The 25257-nt window shown below is 44.4% G+C and overlaps 1 protein-coding gene across 6 annotated transcripts; it reads right to left on the bottom strand.

Annotated features, from left to right (window-relative positions):
* Window positions 1-7890: 7890 nt before the first annotated feature.
* On the bottom strand, window positions 7891-25257 carry LOC140318060 (catenin delta-1-like). 6 transcript variants are annotated; one of them, XM_072395677.1, is made up of 22 exons: window positions 25055-25257; window positions 20385-20502; window positions 18844-19007; window positions 16713-16781; window positions 16509-16628; window positions 16139-16401; window positions 15340-15621; window positions 15005-15245; window positions 14662-14884; window positions 14360-14555; window positions 14140-14257; window positions 13870-14023; window positions 13603-13620; window positions 13211-13279; window positions 12650-12777; window positions 12324-12474; window positions 12037-12229; window positions 11668-11867; window positions 11496-11537; window positions 11316-11383; window positions 11021-11124; window positions 7891-9691 (listed from the first exon to the last, which is right to left on the bottom strand). In XM_072395677.1, exons 3-21 carry the CDS (start codon window positions 19000-19002, stop codon window positions 11065-11067), a joined length of 2754 nt encoding a protein of 917 aa, XP_072251778.1. In that variant the 5' UTR covers window positions 19003-19007; window positions 20385-20502; window positions 25055-25257; the 3' UTR covers window positions 7891-9691; window positions 11021-11064. The 6 variants fall into 6 exon arrangements, with proteins under 6 accessions (XP_072251778.1, XP_072251776.1, XP_072251779.1 ...); XM_072395675.1 differs by having other exon boundaries at window positions 11070-11124; XM_072395678.1 differs by lacking the exon at window positions 11021-11124 and having other exon boundaries at window positions 25055-25256.

Below are 25257 nucleotides of genomic sequence, written 5' to 3'. Positions count from 1 at the left end.
ATTACAATACAAAAGATAAAGCAGCACTTTCATGGAATTAAAAAAAAAACAGTCGTCAAATTTCCTCCAACACTGGATCCATTACAGGAAAAATTCTCCTGGAGGGTTAAGCCACAGTTATAGAACCACTGTCATTTTATATTATCAAAACTACCCCATCGTTAAGCTTTGCTGTGTCGGTCTGACAATGAATGAATGAGTGAATGAATGAATGAGTGAAAGATGGAATCAATTACAAACAAATAATCTCACCATCTCAGCATCTTTTTAATCTGTAACAACTGAATTCATGCGAGTAACTAACTGCAGCCAGGTGGAGAGGAGCAGAGGAGCAGCAGCTTTGGAGTTTGAATGAGGACAGAAATCAAATCTGAAATTGTTTCTGCGCATGATGTGATGTGCCGAGACTTGTTCATATGAAAGTTAGAAAACGTCACTGCTCATCTGACTGCAGACGCCCTTGTCCTTTCTGCCGAACCGCAGAGGAAAAGCAGAGACTTACAGGAGATCCATCTTAGGGACAGTTGTTAATACTGTGCAATTCACTTCTAAAGACGTTGAAGCGAAAACGTATCATCTTCCAGGTTTGGATGCTGGAAGGATTTCTGCTGGTAATTCTGGCGCATTTAACATCGCTTGTGATGCGTAACCATGCCGACGGGAAAGCTGAAAGTTGTCTTTCCAAACCCTGATAACACCAAGAAGAAGACACAGAATCTAGACGAGATGAGGAAAAGTCACTGTGGAAGTCGGGCAGGAGCCCCCCCCCCCTTCACTAATAGTCTTTATTTCCTTAACTGAAGAATTACACAGTAAATCTGTTTAGTTAAAAACAGACGTGTAGCCTGGAGGTAGATTTGTCTTTATTAGCAGCTGCTCTAGCTCTGAATTGTGTGTGTAAAGCATGGTCAAAGCGGTGCTAATATTTAGCACATTTTTGATTAGAAGTACAACTCGGTAAATTCTCCACACCAAATGTCTGGGAATTGTGAATACGCAGTTGATAAATGAGGAACCATAACCTTGTTTTCATACCATAACAGCCTCCCATCTCCTGTTGAGGACACACTAACTCACCTGGCTCGAGTGCTGCGTGTTTTTCCGTCCACATTGAGTGTTACCTCCCCTTCCCCCACTGCACAGCAACAAATCCCCGCTCTGGCTGACCTCCCACTCTTTGCCCCGTCTTCCTCTCCTCTGATATGTCCTGGATGGTTTCATGACCTCTCTGCTCTTCAGGAACAACTTCCTGCCAACGGCTCCTCCTCCCTGACCCGTCCTCGGTGTCCTCATCTCCCACCTGCGCAGGAACAGCTTCTGCAGCTTGCCCACCCCCACCTCCTGCACATCAACCTTCTGAGTGAACCCTCCCCGCCCCCTCCCTCCTGTTCTTCCTCGGGGTGTCCTGGCTCTCTGCTCTCCTGTCCCGGATCTCCTGCCACCTCTTACCCCTGCCCTTTGCCTCGTCCCTGCCCTCCTCCTCTTGGTGCCGTCTGTATGTTCCGGGTTCAGGAAGTAGCTGATGAATCCTGGGATGTTGCCCTGAAACTGCTCCAAGCGCTCGCCCTCCCACTCCTCAGCTGCTCTGACGTCTCTGTCTGCTCCTTGGGAACCAGCCGAGCAGCTCTGATGGTTAGCAGCAAACGGGGGGTCGTGGTTGGAAAGATGAGGGAGGGAAGGGGAGATAATTGTGAACGGAAGCGCCACAACGTCAACAGATGTGCTTCCAGCTGCTGTGGATTCTTGCACAGGGGCTGAGGCAGCAGGTAAAGTTTGTGGTGTCTGATTGTCACTTGGTGGGTAAACGAGTGTCACGGGGACAAACTGATGGCAATCTGCCTGCTGTATACTCTGGAAGGCATCCATATCAACTGTTTCATAGATGGCTGCTGGGTGAGCCGGGGCGGCTGTGTTTACCTGCAGCTCCTCCGTTTGAGTCCACATGTCTTTTCCCACATCTGACAGTGTGTCTTTCCAGAGAAAAGTGCTCCCATCCCTCAGCACTCTTCTCCACCTGCTCTGTCTCCCCTCAGTCTCCTCCATCCTCTCAGGCTCCGTTTGCACTCCTATCTCTGTGTACTGCCCCAGCCCTCCTCCTCCTCCCACCCCTGTGGTTTTATTTTTCATCACCTCCACCAGCCCATTGATGCCCAGTTTGGCCGCAGCAGAAATGGCCTCTTGCTTCTCGCTTTCACCCTCTCCCGCCATCTCTCCGGAGTAAAGAAGCCTGACCATGTGGAGCAGCGTGCAGGCGCCCAGAGTCCGGAACTCCAGCAGACGGCTCTGTCCTGCAGGGGGCACCGGATTGGAGGACAGAGCCGAGGACAAGTGGGGGCTGATGGCTGACAGAATACAGCTGTGTGCAGGCACTGATACACCTGCAGGACAGGTGTAAAGGGTGTGAACAATGAAACTGGGGCTTCCACAACATTGTAACAGCAGTTTGCAACATGTCAGGATGTGAAAACATGTCACATTTTACACACTGTCAACATAAATACTTAATATATAGTAATAATTAAGAGCTACATTTCTTAGGCAGCGATCGCTGAGTAATTTCACCATTTCGTGAGTGTTTATACCTCCTGCTTTGAGCAGAGTGTCACAGAACTGGCTGCACTGTTGCTGTCTCTGCAGCTCAGTGAGGAGAAGGGCTTCAAAGCCCGGTTTTTGGTAGCACCACATTTCTCCATCCACTTCGAAAGAGGAGCAAAGAGACAGAGAAAGAAACTGAATCACCAGAGCTGATCAGTAGGGTTTTACATGTGTTTTTTTCCCCTATCAGGCTGCAGCATTATAGCTTCAAACAACATTCATTCATCCTTAAACTAAAAAGTAAATGGATTCCCTATGCTATGAGTGCAAAGCTGAGATGCTCTAAACTTACCTATAAAAAGAAATTATACAGTAAGATTAATTATTTACACAAATCTGTTATCTTTATAAATCATTTAAGTATCGTTTCCATTTTGGCTTCAGTGTGTTTGCTAATTAATTTCAGCAATAACAAACGAACCCATTCAGATATTAAACAGAACTAACAGAACAGGTTCAATTGTGATTTCTATCCCACATTTCAAACTCTCATTAAGAGTTCCCATATTCTCTTAATATTCTCTTATTAGTGAATTGAAAAGCTTTACTGTAGGTAAACTACGAAGATTTAAACAATGCTTTAAGACTTCTCTGAGATCAAAGCACAGCTGCGGGTTAGCATCAAGTTGACTCCTAGCTAACCTCTGGGCCGAACACAATTACACAATTAACAGGTCTAAGATTGCCATGACAAAGCAAATGTTTGATAAAATGTTACGAACGACTCAACAAGTCGTCTAACGACTTTCACGACCAACTTAAAACCCACTCTCCCTAATTAGGTTGCAGTCACACGCGGGCAGGTGTTGGACACCGCCTCCACTCACCGTCCCAGAGCGCTCTATTTATCCGTTCCCACGTCAAAAGAAATAAAACCGGTACGTTTTAGGACTGTGTAAGTTTTTTTTTTCATAGCAATCTGAAGGGCAGCATTTTGTTTTGCTCTTCTTTGGTTTTTCCTGTCCGATTCAGTGAGGTCAACCTCGGGTCAGCGTGGTGGGAGCGGCGCAGTGTAGATTTCCACATTGCCACCAGGGGGCGGCAGCGACGCCACACAGGCACCACGGGCGTGTACCGACTGCCACAGACAGGGTGAACAACGATAAAAAAGAGATCGTTCACTATTTTCACGTCCCTCTTCGTGTCTATACACAGAAAACTGGCAGAGCTTTTCAGTACGTGGGAGTCGGATGGTGCTTACATGTGCTGACCGACAGCAAGCAAACACAACATTATACCGACCACACAAGTCAACTTATTCAAACTTAAACTTATTCTTAATAATCTACTTCGCTCGAAACATTATAAGTCAGTTTGGGACTCTCAGAAAACGCTAATGAAGTCTGGTACAACGACCCTGCAATAAATTTCACATCTGATGTTTGTGATCTTTTAGATGTATATTTTTTTTAAATGTCTTGTCAAAAAATGGCACTCTTACAGTCGAAATATGATCATCATCTCAACAATCAACCATTGATATCCTGTCATTGAATTATATGAATGGACAAATGAGAAGGGTGTTATTTTCATCCTCCCGAAGACAGGGATTTTTGCATTAGTGTAAAAATACTTTGTTGAAGAGATGGTGATCACATTAGTGATAATAAAGACCACATCAAAGTGTGTTTGAAATGGTGAAACTAACAAAGAAAGCTAGAATTTTCCAGCATCTTCACCGGTTTTATGATATTTTATTGATTGTCTACTCTGGAGGGCTGGTGAATGGTTACATTACATACAGTACATCACAGTGCAGAGAATAATTGCTTCTCACTGGAAACTTGATGAGAGGCAGGCTTTTAAAATTCACACAATGCTCACGTGCACACATATATACACTGAGAGAAGCAAGGACATAAGAAAAGTTTATATGAGACCTTAACAGTGTGAGATAAAAAAAAAAAGGTTCAGCAGGTATCCTCCAAAGTTAAATACTTAAAAGTACAGTGTTGGCTTGTTGAGCCATAGTGAAGTTGAGTTAGCAGCACAAAGCAGGAATTTGGCACTAAAACAACAGTAGTATTGTTGCAATGTCCAACATAGAATACCTCAGAAGAGTGGAAATATCATCTGTGACGGACAGAAATACAGACACAATAAGAAAGCTCATATTGATCCAGTCTTACATGTTATTTTGCTACCATGCTAAACAGTGAAGATTTTCCCTTTTTTTTCCTGAATTGAACGTGACAGTAAACCACATCGCATTTTCACACAAGTCCTAAAAGTAGATAAGAAGAATCCAGTTTTAGAAATGAGACAGATAAATCACAGTTGGTCATTTATTAACAACGATGAGGACAATGATTCAGACACATCTGTGAGTGTCACAAGTATGCCAACCTTTGTCAAACCCACAATTCTACCAGCCGGTAGGATAAGGTTCTTAGGCATTAAGGCATTCTCACCGGAATGCAGTGTTTTCCCTTTTCTAAATGTAACTTCGAACATTTAACCCTGAAAAACCTATTTCAGTCTCCCCAGCTTGTCCACATGATCTTTAGCTAACTGCAGCCAGGCAGCACAGTTACTTTTGGAGATCAGTGTCTTTCTACTGGCAGCCCTGATATCAGAAATCCCCTTTTTGTGCACCCTGACTCACTTCAGACAAACATGAGTTATGAGGATCATATTCTGTTAGACCTGGTTTAGACCCGACTGTGATTTCACCTTTAATTTCACTATAATCCACGTATAATTGCACATACTCTCATCTCATTTGTTTGGGTGTCACTTATCTTCTTTTTGTGATGTTAATGCCAAAATATAGCAGAGTCTAAAAGCTTCTCAAATGTTGAAAGAGCTGATGAAAAAGTCTGTGCTCTTGGGGTGTATGTAGTTTTAGTTTTTTTTTGTATTTAAATAGAAAAGAAACTGTTCCTCCAGTTCATCCTGTCTCATTGACTCCTACCAGATCAGCGAGGACTTGTTCAAATGACGGAGAGGGGACCGGACTGAAAACCTCGGTGGGGGATCTAGAGTCCTGTTGATGAGGAGTCGGCCGGGGCCATCGCTGGTTAAACTTGACAAAGAAGAGTGGGTCCTTGAAGGGCCCCCCAAAAATGATGGCCTGCATTAGGTAGACGAGGGCCACAACCATTAAGCTGATGAGGAAGAAGGGGAGGAAGGGCCTCAGGTGGTCCCAAGCCACCCCAATCATATAGCCCAAGTTGCTGAGCCTGCCCTCGTTGCCAGTGGTAGAGGTGTGGCGGGAAGAATCTGGATCTGGATCTGAAGACTCTCCACCTGAGTATGAAGGGGAAGGGCCCTCCAGTGAATCCATGAGTTACACTCCAGAACGAGGTCGTTCCTTAGCTCTTAAACCGACCGGTTTGGACTCCACAAATCACACTGAAGGATCACAAGGAAGGACGGTTGAGGCCAAACACAGACTCCCAGTGATGTGGTCTCCCTACCGTATCATGAATGGTGGTGCCCCGAATGTGCACTCTTGTCCTGCTGTGATGAATCCACTGAATCCCTCATAAAACCACACTAATTCCCCTCTGATTACGCGATCCTTCCGGCAGTTTTTCCACTCAGACGTGGAATTAAATGTCGCTGCTCGTATAAGAGACGTGCAAAACTGAAGAACAGCGTGGGAGCCCTAAATAGATATGACACCCAGTGACAGGACACCAGGGAGGGGTGAGGATGGGCGGGGGGGGAGTCTGCTGCTTTTGGGATCTCAGGTTTAAGGAGGGTGTGTGTTTGTACCAGCTGCAAAGGATACAACTATGAGAAACACACACACACACACACACACACACACAGTGACTAATGCAGAGAGGACCACACGTGAGTGAAATATGTGCTTGCAGCAGCTAGAGGACATTTAAGTTTCTCTGTAGTTCATGACAGTTCTAATAATACAACTCTGATGAAGCAGGTTTTGCATAAATAAAGGTGCAGCTATGAGATTTTACAGTGTCCATAAACTTCAGGTTTTCCATCTCATCAAAGGTGTATGATGAGCGTATAATTTAGATTTTAGATGGGGTTTTTTTTTTTTTCTAAAGTGAGCCATTTGTTTAGATCTTATTCATAATTAAGTAACATTTGTTCAAATGAGACAGAATAATCGTTCTCACGAGGGTGAGTGGCTACAGGTCGCCAATTATTGTTCATTCTTTCGGTACCAGCTGCGATATATAAGAACCTGCAGTCTTCAGGCTGAGTGAAAGTATAGTTCAAGCTGTCATGAGTAATAAGAGTGCTGCAAAGGAAAATCCGCTTGTTTTTTTTTTTATTCCTCTGCCGCAGGTCAGCAAAAAAAAAAGGTAGCTTTTGCACATAACAGATAGCAAATGGATTTTTATTCAGTGTCAGAACTACATTTTGTTCATTGCATCTAGTAAATGGGTGAAGCTTTGTTTATATTCCTCAAAGTGTAGTACATTGTTGCCCCTCAACAACTATTTTTTTTGCATTTTTGACACAAAGAGACATCGACTCCCTCGATAAGAGGACTCGTTTGCCACCATCCGAAAATGAAAGAAGAGGAAATGGAACGAACCGTGAAGATGGAGAGAGAAGATATAAAAAAACATGTTCTCGCACGTGCGAGACTTACTGGCCTCACAGCTAAGGCCACCACCTTCAAACAAGTGAAGGATTTTACACTGAAGAATAAACCGCCATGTCAGGACATCAGTTACTGTAACCGAGCTTTCGCTGTGAATCACGCATAGTAACACAGGGGAGTTATTTTGGCTCATTGGCTGACACCTAACACAGCTTAGCCTGACTAACATCAAACCTTCACACATACAGTGTTAAACCCTCATGATCTGCTTTTTGGTATGTGCTGCATACTGCAGACGCCACAACACCTTTACCAGCACTAGAAACCCCGATGTTCCTCCGACAAACAGCACCTTTCAGTCTGTGTGTAACCAGAGATGACAGCAAAGCTAAAAACAAAAAGAAAAAAAAGTCAAGAGCCAGCAGTGCTGTGGCGAATATGGCGTTTAAAAGCTCAAAAGAAGATCCACGTACACAGTTCAGAGTTAAATTTGCAGAAGAATGTGTTTGCATGGAGTCTAAAAAATGTCTAGCAGCACAAATTCTTTCCTGGATAGAAATACTTGATAATTAACCAACCCAAAACTAAGCTTTAATGGAGCAAAATGATGTTAGGGAGTGAAGATCAAACGGTGTGGAGGCTAAGCATTTGCCATCTGCCCGAACACGTGCCAGGGGATGAAATTACACAGACTGTCTCTCTTTAATTAGACACGTTCAGCGACACGTTCAGTCTTTCCTCACAACCACTGCACACGTCTCGAAAACTTTTCCAAGAAAAGATCTTTATTTATATAAAAAAAACAACAGTATTACCAGTTACATATTTCACTGAAAAAGCAAGTTCTCAGAGCCAAGGCAGGTATGAATGGTACATCATCATTTTACATGGTTAGGCAACAGTACAAATATACTATGTATGAGACAAGTTTAGAAACAAAGAGAGAAGAAAAAAAAAAAGAAAAAGATTGGTCTTTTTTTTTTTTTTTTTTTTGCATTTAAAAGCCAGAGCTGTAAAAGTTGGATTAAAAAGTAGAACAAATTGCATAATGCTCTCACCCACATACAAACCCCGAAATAAAATACAAACCAGACACAAAAGGAAACAAAATACAACACTTAAATGGTCAAAACAAATGGGTCACAGACACAAAACTGCTTTTTGTGTCTACCTCCCGATTTATATTAAACATCAGTTCTCTCTCCCATATTTGCTAAATCTCAGGTCTCTTCTGAAAGATCAACCCTCTCAAATTCGTAGTTTTATTTGCAGCACTGTAGAACAGATGCAGACCTGAATGCCTACAAAGTATTATTGTACATTTGCTTATGAATGAGTCAGACTTTCAGAGCTCATCGCATCAAATGATTCTCCTCTTCCTTTGGAACTTGAAACCGAGCCAGCATCTTCGACAGAAGAGTTAGGAATGGTTAGATGATAGTGGTTTAGATTGTAGTAGTGTTGATCCACAGCTTCACATCCTCCCAGTAACAGGGTCTGACATGTTGGACTGGACAGGTCAGCTAAATCTGCCAAGTCCGAACAAAAAGGGTGAAATCTTGTAAAAAAAAAAAAAACAACTTTAAAAATACAAAAACACAAGAGGCAGCAGGAACATAAAAGAGAAGGGAGAAAAAAAAATCTGTCACTGGATGAAGGGAACACAAGAAAAGCGAGACATCATGACCGATGAGACAATCAGCATGCGGCGCCTCCTGTGTCTGGTCCGTTCACGCAAAGACACTCAAAAAAGGAAGAAAAACAAAAAAGATCAAATAAAAAAAAAAAAAAGGTCCATAGTCATTTTCAACACACACACACACACAGTCACAGGTTTAGCGTTTGACAAATATACACACACACCTGCCCTTTCAGGTCTGTGCTCATCCCAACAGAGAAAATAAATCTAGACAGAAAAATAACTCCTATATAAACATTCTGCATCTACAGGGCGGCCTGCCGGTGCGTCCAAACTCCCAACATTCCCAGTAAAGGGACAATTTAAATTAATGAGCCAAAACTAATGCAGTCCTCCCGTTTTTCTTTTTATATACAGTATATACCCTACATCGAAGTCTAAATACAAGTTCGGTGCCAGGGTGCGGGTGTTGGCAACAAGTCGGCCGTGAGAAGGAAAAAAAAAAAACAAAACAAAACAAAATAATTCTACTTTTGATAGAAGGAAGAAAAAAGAAAAACAAGCAGGATGAAAACACCGGAATTAAATGATTGTCAACAAAGGTGATTGCCTTTACAGAAGAGAATTATAATTTATAAACTGAATATATTTCTGCTGCTGCTACAGTTGAATGAAATAGTGTGTGTGTGTGTGTGTGTGTGTGTGTGTTTGTGTGTGTTTGTGCTGCATGAAACTTTTTGTCTACAACATAACCGCTTTCTTTGGATGCCAACCCTCATCTTCAGATCCCATCTGTGTGGCGATAGAGAGGAAGAGAGGAATTTAAGGAGGGAAGAGGAGACGGTCTGTGTGTGTCTGGGTCTTCTCTCCTCAGTAGCAGTGGTAGGGCAGGGACGGCCCCAACTGGGTGATGCACACTATCAGTTTTTCTGGAGGAACAGACCAAAGCGCATCGGTTAGAACAGACATGAGCAGAAAGTTAACATTTCTGTGGCTAACCAACACATACAAGGCAACAGAAGACTTAAGTGGTACAAGTACGGCGTGCTGTACACTGGTGCCGTCACAATTACAGACTTCCTATAACGCCCCAGGTTGAATTCACGCCGACATAAAACCCTCAGCCGGGGAGCAAAGAGACTAGTTTGGTCATTTGTTTAATTTCAGAGTCTTGTCTCCTCCATCCTCTTTGTCTGTGAAATTCAGCCAGAGGAGAGGAGAGTAAGGAGGCTTCGGGAGGAGCTGTGAGCGAGCATACGCCGGTGAGTCGTCTGTGGAAGTCTTTACAGCATCCGCAACATGAAACATGTACCTTAGACACACCCCAAAACACTTAAATGCGGGTTTTAACGCTGCAGCTGCGTCACATCGAACCAGCGGCGATTTTAAATGCCCGTCGCCTCCTCGTAGGGAGGAGTTAAGAAGAGAGGACAGTCTTTAAAGAGAAGTGCCGCTCCTTTAAAAGTCTGCTACATGTTTAGTTAATGATCTGAAAACAGGTTGTTGCTCTTGATGTTCGTCACACCCAAGAATTATAACAAGGCTGAATCTTCTCATATTCTGGGGCTTGCATTGTTGTAGTTCCGTGCACAACCACAGGAGAGCGCTCTCATGTACAACAGCGCAGGGAACAAGCAACGAAGCACACGCAGAGTAGGAGTGTTGTCATTTTTAGATATCAGTGGGTGATGGAGCAGCCTCCAGCGGACACATGTACCCTCTAAGCTGCTGTAACCGGATGGGCAGGACGCCATGCAGGCTCATCCGTCTGTGTGTTAATTCCAGAATGAACTACAAATTATGATATAAATAACTATATGCGAATTGTTTTAACATCCATCCCGATGCTGCTTTGAGAAGCATTAAGCTTTTTTTCCTCATATCATAAGAAGAATTATGTTTCGGGAGTGCTTAAGTCAAAGTTCTGGTTTTGTGACACCACCACTGCACGGACAAAAGTTATTATTCAGAGGATTTAGATCTTCACCACCATCATCATCGACTGGGACTCAAATCTAAACTGACAGACTGAATGGACCACAATGCACAAGGAACACCTTGCAGCACACTACACCAGCATGTACAGCACAGAACACCAGGGAACCACATAGTTAGGCATCAGCATGATAGTCCTCTGCCCGAGTTTCAGTACACCACTGTGAACGCAGACTAGGTGTCATCGAGGGTTGAAATTTATACAAGACGTAAGGAACACAGCTCAAAGAGTCCATGCAGGATTAGAGGTCAGTTGGACATACCATGCTGTTACATGCAGAGGGGAGTAGAGGGGAGGGGGGGAGGGCTAACCATCGTAGGAGTCCAACAGAGGCAGGGAGCCCTTTCTGCCCCCATACACCCCTCGCTGAGAGAGAACCACAGAAAGAGAGAAACAAAGAAGGTGGACAGGAAGTGAATGCGAGACAGAGAAGTGTCAGTTATTGTGAGGTTTAAAGGTTACAGTAAGGAAATATTCAATATTGTGCAGGTGGTTAGGAATTAGCGTGAGTTAAGCCAGCAATCATGGGGAATGTGTTCGGGAGTGAATCAAAGTACCGGTAAAGTGTCTGTGGTGTCATCCAGAGTGTGTCTCCGCTCCCTCTGGTCCAGTGTAGAGTAGGCCTCTGAAAGGGGGGGGTTATTATCAGTACAGATTTGATTTCCAAAGACACAATCTTTGGAGTTCTCTTCCCGATTAAAAAAAAAAATAAGAGCAGCAGAAATAAATGTACTAACCAGGGCCAAGGTCATTCATAGGAATCATGTCCCTCTTTTCCCCTGAGAAAAAATAAACAGTCAAAAGTTAAGATTTATAAAAAATTAAATAAAAGAAAAAAGGAAAAAAACATTTTGGTCTTTAAAATTTTAGATCAAGCATTTTGAGGCATCAATAATTACTCTGGCTGACCTCTGTCCAGTAGTGGTGTGGTGCTCTCCTCGTAGGTGCCGTTAGCTCGGCTGCTCGGGCCATTGCTGGTGGGGTTGAGGTTGACCATGAAGTCCGTCTTCTTCCAGCCGTCTTTCTCGAGAGGCTTCCGCAGCTCTTTGTGAGCCCAAACCAGCTGCAGCACCTGCCCCGCCCCTCGCACCTCACGGTCAGAGCGTTTTCTGCAGGACACCAGGAAATATGTTCACGCGTTACTGATGTTCCTTATGTCTTGCACAGAAACACTTCATTCTGCTGACATTTGAGAGCATCTGAACGTTAGGGAAAGTGTGAGCACCAGAAAACCCAATGAAAGGACTATGTTTATGTCTGTAGTGAGAGAACACTTACCCGTCCTTGTTGATAAGCACCAGCCTTTCGATCCCTTGTGACGCTCGGATGGTCTTTGCTGCCTCCAGACTGTTGCCCACCACCTCAGAAAGCGTGCTCAGTACTGACACGATCGTTTCCTCTGATAAAGTGCGTCCAGACTGTTTCTGGCCTCCAGGCAGGTTGGCCACAAGGTGAGGCACAGCATGCAAACCTTTAGGAGGAACACAGTGAGTCAACATGGAATCATTTTGCACAACAACTCAGAGCTGATATAGAACTAAAAAAAGAGAGAACTTTTGTCTTGCCTAATAGCTCAAAGTTGCGGTTGTCGATAGCAAGGTTCCTCAGAGCTCCAGACATCGCTCGAACCACACGGTCGTTACCATGAGCCAGCAGTTCTGCCATCATAGGCAGACCTTTCTCCAGACGGACAGTCGCCCTGATATAACGACCATACTGAACCACAGACAAAGAGATGCAGTAAGAAGCATTAGTTTGGTCAAATAACAGCAGTGTACTGGCAACAGAAAGACCGCTAAATAAACAACACGGTGGGTTCAAGATTAAGAATACAGGGAAATTTAAATCAATGCTGAGGATGCTCCTTATAACAACAGGAAATGCTACTAACAGTCCATCGGCCAGCACACAGGTTCTGGATGGCACCGGCGGCAGCCTCGAGCACAGAAGGGTTCTTGCTCTCTCTGAGCAGCGATGTGTAAATGCGAACCACCTCTGGCTGGAACAACAGCTCATAACCTGATGTCAACAAAAAGAGAAGGCCGTTAGTTTAGGTTTGCAGAGGTTGGTTTGATAAAACTCCGCAGTCTTGATTTAAAGTTTCAGTTGTTCTGCCTGTCAGAGCAAATCAAAGTGCACCAGCAGACCCTCCACCTGTACGGACTACCACTTTGCTAAGATAACTGTTATCCAATAGATTAATGCTGTTTGTCTAGAGACATCCGGCTAACTAAACACCAAGCAACAGAACTAAATAAGAAAGTAATAGTTCAGTGGTCCTGAAAAAAAAAAAACAACAACTCATGTTGAGTTTGAAATATGGGAACAAAGGCTTGTGTCTTGAACCAGATGTCATCCTTTCACAGCACAGCGACAGCTAATAAAGAAAAGAGGAATTGGAGCCTCTCGGTTATAAATGTCAGTGGGGCAAAAAAAATAAATAAATAATCACCTTTGGCAGGTGTTGTCCTCTTTGGAATATCAATGTGATCTCCACTTCCATCATCTACATCCTTCTTTCCTGTAATTAAAAAAAAAGAAAAGAAAAAGACTTAGCTGATAATACAAAGTAAATATGCTGTTCTGCATGAATTGAACAGTCAGATATTCTCAGTCTTCTACTTTAGTGCATTCTTTTTTAGAAAAGGTGAACATGCAACCACTGAGACGAGCATCGTCCGCATGCAGTGTTGATTCAGTGACATCAAATGATCATGCCAGTCTGCTGCATGTGACTTCAACAGTGGACAGTCTTGTTTCTCTGAAGGTTTCGTTTTTGCGTTAGTAAACTAGTTGTGACAGTAGCTTTAAATGTTCATGAGAACACCAAGAGGAAAATCTTACCTTTGGAAAACCACTCATCTAAACACAGCAGAGAGACAGGTAGACATGAAGGAGGGTGGGAAGACAGAAGAAGGACGAAGAGGAGGGGGGGAAAAAATAAAAAAAAGAAAGAAAAAAAGAAGGGGAAACAGTGGCAGAGTGTGAAAAAACAGCGACAGATGCTTCCGCCACCAGCAAGCTCAAACAAGCCAGCAACTGCCTGTCTTTGAGCAGCTAATCTGTCAGACACAGCGGAGCTCTCGGCTTTAATAACTCTCCGATACTGACCTTTACCCTTTCGAGAGCCAAAGCAGCCTCCTTTGCTAGTTGGGGGCGGGCCCTGGTTGATGGGCGCGGCCTCGGCGTAGCGTTCACAACCGGGGATTTCGCGGTGAACCTGATACGACAGGTTCCTCAGGAGGCACACGCTATTCTCCACCAGCTGCAGAAAAAAGGAATGAAAAGGGACAACATGATCAGTCAGAGAGACACATACTCCTACAAATAAGCACAAAAGTCAAAAACACAAAGAGATCAATGACTCCAGTGAGCGGTTACTTTATTATCCACGTCTTTGCGGTTGATCTGCGACTGGACGATGTACATGAGTGAATCCACCAGCCCTGTGCATTCTCTCAGTTTTCGCCTGGCCTCACTGCGCTCTGAGCTCACATTCCTGTTGAAGAGGCAGAAAGTTAAGCACATAATTGCAGGTTTTCTTCTTAAAATAAGCCTGGCCGTGTCCAGGCTCACTTCCATCCTCTGAACCCTCACATACCTAAGGCAGCCAGCAGTGTTGGTCAAGGCAGTCTCCCACTCCAGATGTCGTGGTTTGCAACTCTCCTCTCCTCCTCCGTTGCTCCCTCTCTCCCAGCCCGAGTGTGGAACGATCACCTCGTCGGCCAGGGCATGCAGAGCGTGGTCCACAATCTCCATCTTTACCGAATCATGGGAGGAAAGGTTCCACAGGGTCCCTGGAATTATAGAACAAATGTCACTCACAATGCGACGAGAGTCATGTTTGGTGGTAGTAACCAAAGGAAGAGCACATAATAAAACAGATCCTGTGAGGGGAGGTACCTGTGATGGTGTCGGTGAGGTCCTGGTCACGAGTTTTCCTCAGCAATCGGACCAGAGCAGGTACTCCATCGCAGTTTTTAATGGCAATCTTGTTGTCTGCATCTCGTCCGTACGAAATGTTCTTCAGTGCTCCACAGGCTGAGTGGTGAACCTCCTTGCTGGGGTGGTCCAACAGTGACACTAAGGCTGGGATACCCTTCAGCCGACGCACTTCTGACTTTACCTGAAAACACAATTAGCATGCTCAGATAATATATATATAAATAAAAGTAAAATACAAAAAGAGAAATAGTAAAAGGATGAAATGCTAATAGTTTGGATGTAAATGTGGGGATGTTTTCACCTTGTCATTTTTGAATGTGAGATGCTGAAGGAAGGCAGCGGCGTTCGTCTTGACAGGGTCTAGACGGTAGTTCAACATGGCGATCACCTCTGGTAGTTCTGGCTGTCTCCATGAAGCGGGAGGGGCCTTTCTCAATGTGCTGTCCAGAGAGGCCATGCTACCCCTATCCATCGTCATGGGAACGCCCCATGCGTATGGGTCAACCCCTCCCATGTCACCATCTAAAGTATCCTCACAGCTCCTGCAAGTCACAGGAGGAGATAGAAAACCTGTTAGGAGCAAATCAAAGATAACAGATTCTGGCTTCAGTGCAGAAGAGCAGATTTATGTTTTACCTGAGTCTGCGTCTGTCCATGCCCCCAGGGCCTGGCCCCAGGCGTGGCATGGTACCGTAGCCTCCGGGATGCATAGGTGGAGGTCCCATGCCGTATTCATCGTATCCCACGCTGCGCTGATCATCCTCCATACCATAGTGGCCGTGGCCATACCTCATCTCCATTGCTGAGCCCATGGCCCTCATTCCTCGGCTCACCTGAGGCTGTGCAGCATACGGGTCAAGCTGCTGACGGCTTGGGGCCCGGTAACCAGAATCCAGAGTTCGGTAGCCATCAACCGGCCTGAAGAAAAATAGGAACGATGGAAGTCACTCAAGCACAATCTTTTCCTTAAAATTACATTTCAGAATGACAGTGCTGGAGAATGAGTGCTGTTAACAGCCACAGATGCATGTCATCTGGTTTCCCAACGCAGCTTTTTAAATCCGGATCAAGTGTGCATCTCACACTCCTTGGAATGACTAAAGAACAGGTGATGCATTAAAAATAGGCTTCCGACATGGTATTACAGTGCTATTTTCTAGCATTCTCAAACACAAACACAGCATGTGTTAATCTCAGATGCATGTTATTTATAATATGCAATAGAAAAAGGGGTTTAAAAATAAATGGATAAACGAATAAATAAATACACCAACAACAACATCAGTGGCCTTATTATTAGTGGCTACCAAGGATAAAATATGAAGGAACGACTTATGCCTTTGGACTGCCACCAAAAACTTTAGTTACTATACGTGTTAAGATGAGCTGTCCTTAAAGACAATAAGAGTTTCCCGCAGCTTTTGTGCCATCGTACCTGTAGCGCTCATCCATGTGTGAGCCCCTGCTCAGACTAGTGTATGCCTCCGACGGTGGACCTCCCCGGTAGTCATCATACGCTCCTACGGGGCCATAGTGATAATTTCTGGGTACTGTAGCAGTGGGGTAGTCGCCTACACCAGGCGGCCTGTAAGGACGGTCCAGTGTGGCGCTGTAGACGCCCATTCCAGGCACTGAAAAGCCCCCATCGGTGGACAGCGACTCAGTGGGCAAGACTGTGCGCGAAATTGGTTTCTTCATCTGACAGAAAGTGAGATCAGGACAAATGTATCATTTTTTCTTTTCTTTTTAACTGTAGAGTCTGATGACACGGATATGACACTTGGAAATAGAAACTCTCACGCTACCCCATTATCTGCCCGCCGTGTGATTCCTTCCTCAGAGAAGACCGAGTGTGCTTCATGGGAGTCATCCTCTGGTGTATAGCTCTCATCCAGAGCGCCGTGTGCAGGGTCAACCATCCTGTACTGTAACACATGCAAACATCAGTACTACAAAACAAATAATCAACTCTGATATACATACATACACACATCTCAACAGGCACTTACCTGTGTGCCGTTTATGTACGAGTCAGTCAGTTTCAGACGCTCTATGTCTGCATCCCCTAAACGCCCGTTCTGTGATAAAAGAACAAGACGAGATTAAGAAAAAAAAAAAAGTTTCATATCATTCTGCTAAAGCAACAGGACGCAGCTATGATTAAAAAGGCACGTCTCCCAGTAGCCAGGGCTGCCTGCTTCTTACAACCACTCAGGAAGCAGACAGAAGCACTGCTACTGAGGCACATGCAGTGCAGGCCAAACCATCCTTGCTTGTTTATGGTCTGTGAATCAGTGCCAGACACAGAGGAGCACATCTTGGAAAGCAGTCAGTCATCCACACCACCTGCTTCCTCCTTCCCAAAACTCTTACGTAATCAAGTGACACAGTACCAGTTTTTACTCAGCCGTACCAAACTTCCAGAAATATCTGCATTCACATCATGCGTACACAGCATCACTGGATCGCTTTGGTAACTTTTTACAGCCACCACCCATCCACCCACAGATAGCATAAGTTCCAGTGTTACTGTTATGGTGACGAAGAAGAGAAAGAATTTCAAAATCATCAAAAACCTCCTTCAACCTGGTTTGCACGACATCTACTGCACTTCACTGTACGTCCACAAGGAGGAACAACTATTATTAAAAAGTAACGGGAAGTGTAGGCAGGGCATTTATAGCCAGAGGGGAATATATATATATATATATATATATATATATATATATATATATATATATATATATATATATATATATATGCTATATGTGTCTTTTACTGGCAAACTTTGATGTGTTTTTGGAGCTTTGACAGTAGAGCACATATAGCACATCTCCACCAGTGATCATACTTCTGGATACAAGACAAATGCATGCTTTTTTTGGCCTTCATCTTTTGGAGGAGATGAAGAAGAGACAAAAACAAGTAAGCTCTGAAAATTTAAAAGAAAAAGAAAAAGAAAAAAAAAAACATCCCAAAAAAAAATAAATATATATATATATATATACATATAGCTCCAACATTTTTTTGTTTGTTACCTAAATAAACTTCAAAACCGGAAGCGGTTGAGACCACGAAATAGTATTTAAAAAAACCATAATAATAAACAGGACAGAGTAAACAAAGCAGCAGAATTTGAGTCAAACGGACTTCAAACTTCAAACAGAAGTTGTTGGGTTTTTTTTGGGGGGGTGGGGGTCTGAATCTCTGTTCCCCAGTTGCTTTTGTGAACTAAAAACAAAGCTAAAAATCTAAACATTGCATAAAGCATATATAGTCAAAGCAGTCTTACAGATGAAACTATTTGCTGGATTTCTTGCTTCACTTTGGCATTAACTTGACTACTTCTGTTTTTTGTGCTCTCTGTCATAAATAAACAGGCTATTTGGATAAATCTGCACGAGTTCCCAGAAATTATGATGAGGTTTTTTTTTTTTTTTTTTTCAACTTTAGAGAACAAAACACAGGACTGAAATCTGTACATAGTTCAACTTACGGTAACCGTTTGATCATAAACAAGACTAAGAGAAATGCAACAAGAAAGACAGTATTTTGCTTTATGACGACATAAATGGATTCAGTCCACAAACAATGCTCATATGCAAATGGATGATTAGTCTATAACAAATAACAAATACTTCTTTGGATGCAGGACTACGTCACACATGCACGACCTCGTTTGGTAAAGTGACATGCTGGCGCAGAGAGGAGCGGAGCTGAAATTCCACAACATTCAACAACAAAGGGCGTACACGAGTTTGTCAGAGGACATCCGACGAGTGACTGAAAGCATGCTGGACGCGTGCAGCCATCATCTCAGGCATGTTAACAGCAGTGAAAGGCATGTAGACAAGAACACAGGAAGAGACGTACTCTGAAGGTGCAGAGCTGGTGAACAGAGCATACACAGACGCAAAAACTTGGAGAGGAGGCGCGCTCGAGGAGAGAAGGGATGAGTGATGGATGGATGGATGGATGGATGGATGGATGGATGGATGTCAGAGGGGGGAAATGTTGTATGAATTCACTGGACGGGCTGGATGAGGGGAACGATGATCCATCATGTACAGGGTGTGATGGTGAAAAAATGGCTATGAAAGACTTGCGATGGGGATGTTTGGGTTTTCTGGGGCGTGTTACCTGTGTGTGAGGGAGGGGGCGCCCCAAGGCCGAGGGGCTGGTGGCAGGGAGGCCCACTCTCCTCCTCTCCTCCTCCAGCGCCCGGGTCAGCTGTTCAAACTGCACCTCCTGCTCCCTGACCGACTCCAGCAGAGCCGCTGCGCTCTCACACTGCTCCATACACACTACACGGCCCCAAGGGGAAAGAGGGGGGCGTTACACATCAGCACAGGGAGGGCGTCTAACAAAAACAGTCACTCTGAAGTGGAGCAGGATTGTTTTTGGGCCGATACTAAAACGAAAGGGTTATTACACCCCGTCTGATTCATCAGCTGAGAGATAACGTTCTGTGACTTAGACTGAGACACCATCTCGGAATGCTAGTGGCATCTAGATTTCACAAGAGCTGATCTTGGTATTGCTCAAGCTCAAAGCTCGATAGTCATCAGTGTAAAGACATGTCTCCAGTTGGCACTCAGCCTTTGGAAGGCCTGCCACGCTGGATTCAATCGTTCCCATTTTTTTTTTCCGCCCACATGCGCCGCTTACAACTGTCGGTGTCATCAAAATCCAGAGTTTTACTACGTGAAAAAGGAAAACACAGCAGGAGCCGGTGTTGTGCATTGACTCTCAAACAGAGGACAGAATGAGACAAATGCAGGTAGTGGGGATGATGGCATGTGATGAGGGCACACTGGTCAGAAATGCAACTTGCATGTTGATTCGTCAACATCACATTTTCCTCCACATTCAGATCAATAAAACGGTGACCTGACGCACGCATGGAAGTGTCCTTGGAGCTTCGGAAGAAGTGCGTGAGAAAGCGGCGCAACGCGTGAACCTCCTTCTATAGGAAACGCAGCACAGAGTGGTGAGCGGTGCCTTGCATTTCTGATAGGACTATCTAATCATCAAAACTTTACCCTGGACTGTGTCATCGTGGTCTTCATCTATGCATCAGCAGAATTATTTTCAGCGATTAAACATACAGCTTTTTTTTTTTCAAATCTAAACAGGAAGATGAACAAAATTCTCACATAATTTAAGCCAAGGAGAACTGCATACTTCTCATTACGGTTTGAGCACGACAAACACTTGAAAAGACAATAGCCCTCTTCACATATTAGTGGCACCAAACTGGCACGTTTAAAAATAAATAAATAATAAATTTAAAAAAAACCTCATTCACGCATCACTCTTCCTCTTTTTGCAAATCACACATGCAAGACCAAGGCGGTACAGCCCTGCATCGGTGTGTACTTACACGCATCGAGTCGGCATCGCAGAATCAGCCGCGGGACGACATTGTTGCTGCTTAGAGGGGTGCATTCTGGAGTGAGGGTTCGCCCTAGCACACATAGTCCGTTTCACCTCTCTTACTACCTGCCTTACCAGTCCGGAGGCATATCAGCGAGAGGTCAACTTTGAGCCACTCATGCCGCCTCTTTTACTCTCAAACAAGACACCAACGTGCAACAGTCTCGGCGCGAAAATTCAGATGTGAAAAGGCCTAAAATCTTTTCTTTTTTTTTTTAAAAAAAATTCGAAAACACACACTTCACCTGTGGGCGTGGTTTTGGTTGAAGAGGTGAGCGATCACGCCGAGGTCAGAGACGGTGCTCTAACTGTTCATGTGTAGAATGCCACTGAACCACCAAGCCCAGAAACAAGGGGAATGGACTGCAAAGGAGGACAGAGGGTGGAAGGGGGAGAAGAACAAGGATAGTGAGGGAGAATTATTTCAGCAAAGGCATCTCAGTTAAAAAAAAAAAAAAAAACAGCAACACAGTGAGAATACCATACATGTGTGGCAACAGGAGCTGTGTTTGCACAGTGAGCTCAGAAAGCATAGCAAGAGACCGATATACAGTAGCTCTGGCCTTTGGACACACCCTGTATTTACTCAACGTTTGGCTGTGTATGGCAGCAAGTGATGGGAAGCTGACCAAGCTGCAGCCATTTCTGGGTCACAGAACATCTACTGTCAGCATAAAGAAAAAAAAAAAAAGATAAATAAGCAAAACAGCAACAGCGTCCAAGAACCAAATGTTCTACAAACTATTTTTTTTTTTAATCTCCTGCTTAACCTTGCTTTTTGTTTTTCTTATAGCCCTCAACTCTGTTAGTTCGCCGATCGTTCCCTCAACTTCCGTTTATCCGTTCCGACATCCCGTGTTATCTCGGCCCGGAGAAAGACGGGGCTGTATCAGAGCTAAACAAGTGGACCATAGAGACGCGGATGCTCCTATCTGTTGATACACGCTCTGCTGCAGCAACCTGCATTTCTCATCAGCTCTGGCGTTAAAGGTGAAAAAAACCCAGACGTTGCAACACACACCCAGACTCACACCTGCACCACCGGTTTGACAAGGTAGGGGAGGGGCAACTTGAGTTCAGTTTCTCAGTGTGTCTCTCTCTCTCTGTATGAGCAACACACACACACAGACACACTTGTGAGAGTTGGGAGTTTGGGCAACAAACAGTGACCTGCATTTACACATCAGGGAGCAGGTGTTTGTGGATTGCACAGGGAGAGCATTAACAAGCGCAAACAGAGAGACAAGCACGGGCAAAACGAGTCTAGGAGATGGTGATGAGTGACTCACGGTTTCACCTGCACTAGACTGTGCAAAAGAAGAGAGCCAGCTGTTATGACGTCACCGCAGACAGACGGTTACAACTAAAATAACTTCACCAGTTTCCTTTTTACTGGTAAAGCCTTTAAAGGTTTAATATATGCAATATATGAGTGTTTAATAATAAAATATTTTTAAAAAGCTTGTGTGGGAAAAGAGAAGAAGGTGAGATGGCCTAATGAGAAAACAAGGAGTGGCCAATGGGGGAAAAAGAAAGAGAAATCAGCAACAACCACAACAACCAGGATTTACATGCGGGATGAGACCGATTTACAGGAAGGCACAATGACACATGCACTCTCCCAGAGACGTAACCTCCTACCTGAACCAATAACAAACTGCTGTCCTGCTTCACACATGTCTATATATGGGCACAGCCTGGACAGGGGAGATTTGATCCACTTCAGCCCGAGATGGACAGAGTGTAAAAGCTCACATAAAATAACTGGATGGGCAGGGAGACAGAGAATGTGAGGGTAAACATGGGGATAAAAGAGGGGTAGAGATAAGGTCAGGATTGTTGAATGAAAGATAAAAGCTAATCTTGCATTCCTAGCATTGTCTTGGGTCAATTCAGCTTAGCGGCCCACCCACTCAGCCACTGTTAAAAAGACCATAGCAGGACACAGGCCAATCATCATTCAGATATCAGTGTTTACTGTGCTGTTGTGGCATTTCAAGGCAAGCCATCTTGTCACTGCGACACAAACATTGAGAGTGTCAACTGTATATCTCCTAAGCTACCATCTTCCGATAATTTTAGCCAAAACAAACTTTCCATCAACAAAAACTAATCGTATCTCACCAACGAGGTCAACTGAAGTTTCTAACCAGATGAATTACAAACTATGATTGTTATTTCTTGGCAATTGTAGCTGGGAGTGCGATTGTGTGAGTGACTGTGGTTTGACCACAGGCAGCAGGGAGTTTGCAGCTGTCAGTCTGGGAGGTTGGTGGAACAATGTGGAGTTTGTGCAACCGCGAGTACAAACACAAGCGGGAAAATAGCCAGAGACCATCACTGGACACATGTACGAAGAGTCTGAGGGGGTTAAATTATGTTGCTGTTCGTATACTAATGAGTTATGTCCTCCACCCACCTCCCCCCCTCTCACAGCTGTTAGTTTTGGCCTTGAAAGTCAGCACTGAGTTTTGTTGAACAATGAAAACAATCAATGTCGTCCCATTGCCATTCCCCTCCCCTTTCCCCTCTTTCCCACTTCCTGAGAAACAGGATGTTATGGATTCAACATTAGAGATGAGTAAAGGGACACAATGGCGCAGTGGTAAACTACTTGTACACAAACAGTGAAAGTCTTTGGGTCGTACACTTTAATAAACTATCCAACGATGGTTGCGCTCCTCCATCAACAGAGCATCTTTTGTGGTGAAAACTCCTAATGACCCAAATGATGATCATGCGACCACAGACCACTTCCCATTTAGCAAAAGAGGTTCCCCATCTAACATTTTCTGTTCTGCTTTCATATCTATATTTATATTATATATATCCCCAAATATACATTTGTTTTATACGATTTTTTGTTCATTTAAGTCAGACTTCACACATTCAAACCACTGAATCATTTTGTTTTCCTTCAGTGCAAAATTATTAGTTAAGCATGACATCAAACGTTCGGTTCAAAACGGTCACATCTTTTGGCCGACTGCTATCACTTTGGGATTGCGTGTACTTCAGAGGTAATGGAACAAAAGTGCAAAGAGGACGTGTCATGCTCCGCCGGTCAAAACAGGACAGAAAGAAAAGTTCAAAATGGCAAGCACCGCGCCTCGAGGTCAACAACATCTGATTGCACTCTGACAAACCACGAGTCAGATACCTCCATCTGATTCTGCAGCCATCAGTCAGCATGACTCACTTAACCCTGTCAGAGGACATCTATGAGCACATTCTAACAAACAATGAGGCCTTTGTCAACTACATTAAACCCTGCAAGCGCCTACACCTGCTATCAGCAGCAAAACCTCCCAATGAAAACGCACATTCAGTGGAGAAACGCACATCTGTTCACCTGTTTCCGCTAAGCAACACTACAATTTGAATTCTAAGTCTGTGTGAGGCCTGGGCTTGTAATGAGATTGAAGCTTTACCAAGCTAATCCACTTACCTGCTAACACATACACATGTGATGTTAACAGGTATGCACATACGTAGACACACACTCTTTATGGATTAACCTGCAGAACTTAAAACAGCAGACACAAGCACAGTCTGTGTTGGGAGCATGTGTCAACAATCAAACAACGACTTGGAGACAAGTCCCTGGAAAAGCTTATTAGTGGTGGCTCCTGGAGCAGCACATCAAACCAGCCACAGACCCGAGTCAATTACACCTGCAGAACAAACGCACAGTGTTCAAACATACACCCGGGCAGGCCTAAAGCCCAAAGGGAAGGCTTTAAATCTCAAAGCAGTGTGTGCCTGCTCGAAACATGCGTTTACAATGGAAAAGCGAGTTTACCTGTTCACACGGAGGCTGACAGTTGTCCCCACCCAAAGCATTTCCCCAACAAAACAAGTTCACACATGACCCACCCAACGGGTTCACAAACTAATTATCTCAGGCTCTGTGAAAGACCACCGCCTTTAACAGTGAATTTACACAGACGGGAATGTTTCGAAATGTCGAAATGTTTCCAACTACCTTCGTGGAGGTTTTCTACCAACGGGAAACCGTCGAGGTAACGAAATCTACTAATCTGCGCGAGCTGACTGCCACCGACGGTATGCACCGAAACGTGCCGCCAACTGCAGCGTTAACTGGGTCAAATCATAGAAAATGTATACATGGCTGCGCAGCCAGTGTATCTCACTCCAGCCTTCCATCGCAGCCCTCGCTGTGAACCAATGGTAGCCGTTAGCAGTTAGCACTGATCAAGTGAAATCCTACAAAGTGTCCACATACTGTCGTGAATGATCTGCTCACGTATGAAACCAATATGGGTCAGTGGCGACGAGCAGAGCAGGCAATTCTCTCCCTCTCTCAGACCCACACACACACACAGACAGACAGACAGACAGACAGACGGGCGCACACAATAAGCCATCGAAATGAACAAAAGATTCGAGCATCTAAATTACTCGGTGGTTGGGCTAGCGCCACGGTTCAGCTAAAATCAGATAAAATAAACCCAGTTGGGTTGAATGCTCGCTCCACAGCCGTATGACCTGGTTTGGCTGTCTCGCAATGTTAGCATCACAATAACCCACATAGCCGAGCGAGAACGCTGCCAACAGCAGGGCTAACGCTAGCATGGCAAACACCGACTAGCCGCAAGAGGCGGAGTGTTCAGTCAAGCAGCTTTTACAGATAACTCGCACATTTTATTGTTCTCTTGCTACATTTCTTGATGTCAAAAGTTAATCCGAGTCGCACTATGCACAGTAATTAACAGGGCAGCAGCTTAACTTTTACGTTAGCATTGTTGGCTAACGTTAGCCACGGAGAGTCGTGCTGATCTGTCGAATATGTGACCACTCCTTGCCAACGCTGCAATACGTCCACAATCAATGAGAAAATGATAGAAGAACCCTCATACACCAAGAAGCTGGTAAAATTAATTAGTCTCCTCACCTGCTCAGGGTAAGCCTGCCCCGACCCCTTCTGTCTGCTCCGTTTTTCGTATTTTCTGCCCTCTTTCCCCCTCCTTCCCTGTCTTCTGGGTCAAGCTAGTTAAAGACGAGGCGACATCACCGAGTTTTCTATCAAAGGGAGGGCGGGATCAACAAGCGGCTTTACCGTAAACACGGCGCACTTAGAATTCCTCTCCTCTTACA

The sequence above is a fragment of the Leuresthes tenuis genome, unplaced genomic scaffold (assembly GCF_036924035.1).
Source record: "Leuresthes tenuis unplaced genomic scaffold, fLeuTen1.0.hap1 SCAF_11, whole genome shotgun sequence".
NCBI classification, from domain to species: Eukaryota; Metazoa; Chordata; class Actinopteri; order Atheriniformes; family Atherinopsidae; genus Leuresthes; species Leuresthes tenuis.
This window is presented reverse-complemented; position numbering and strand designations above follow the sequence as displayed.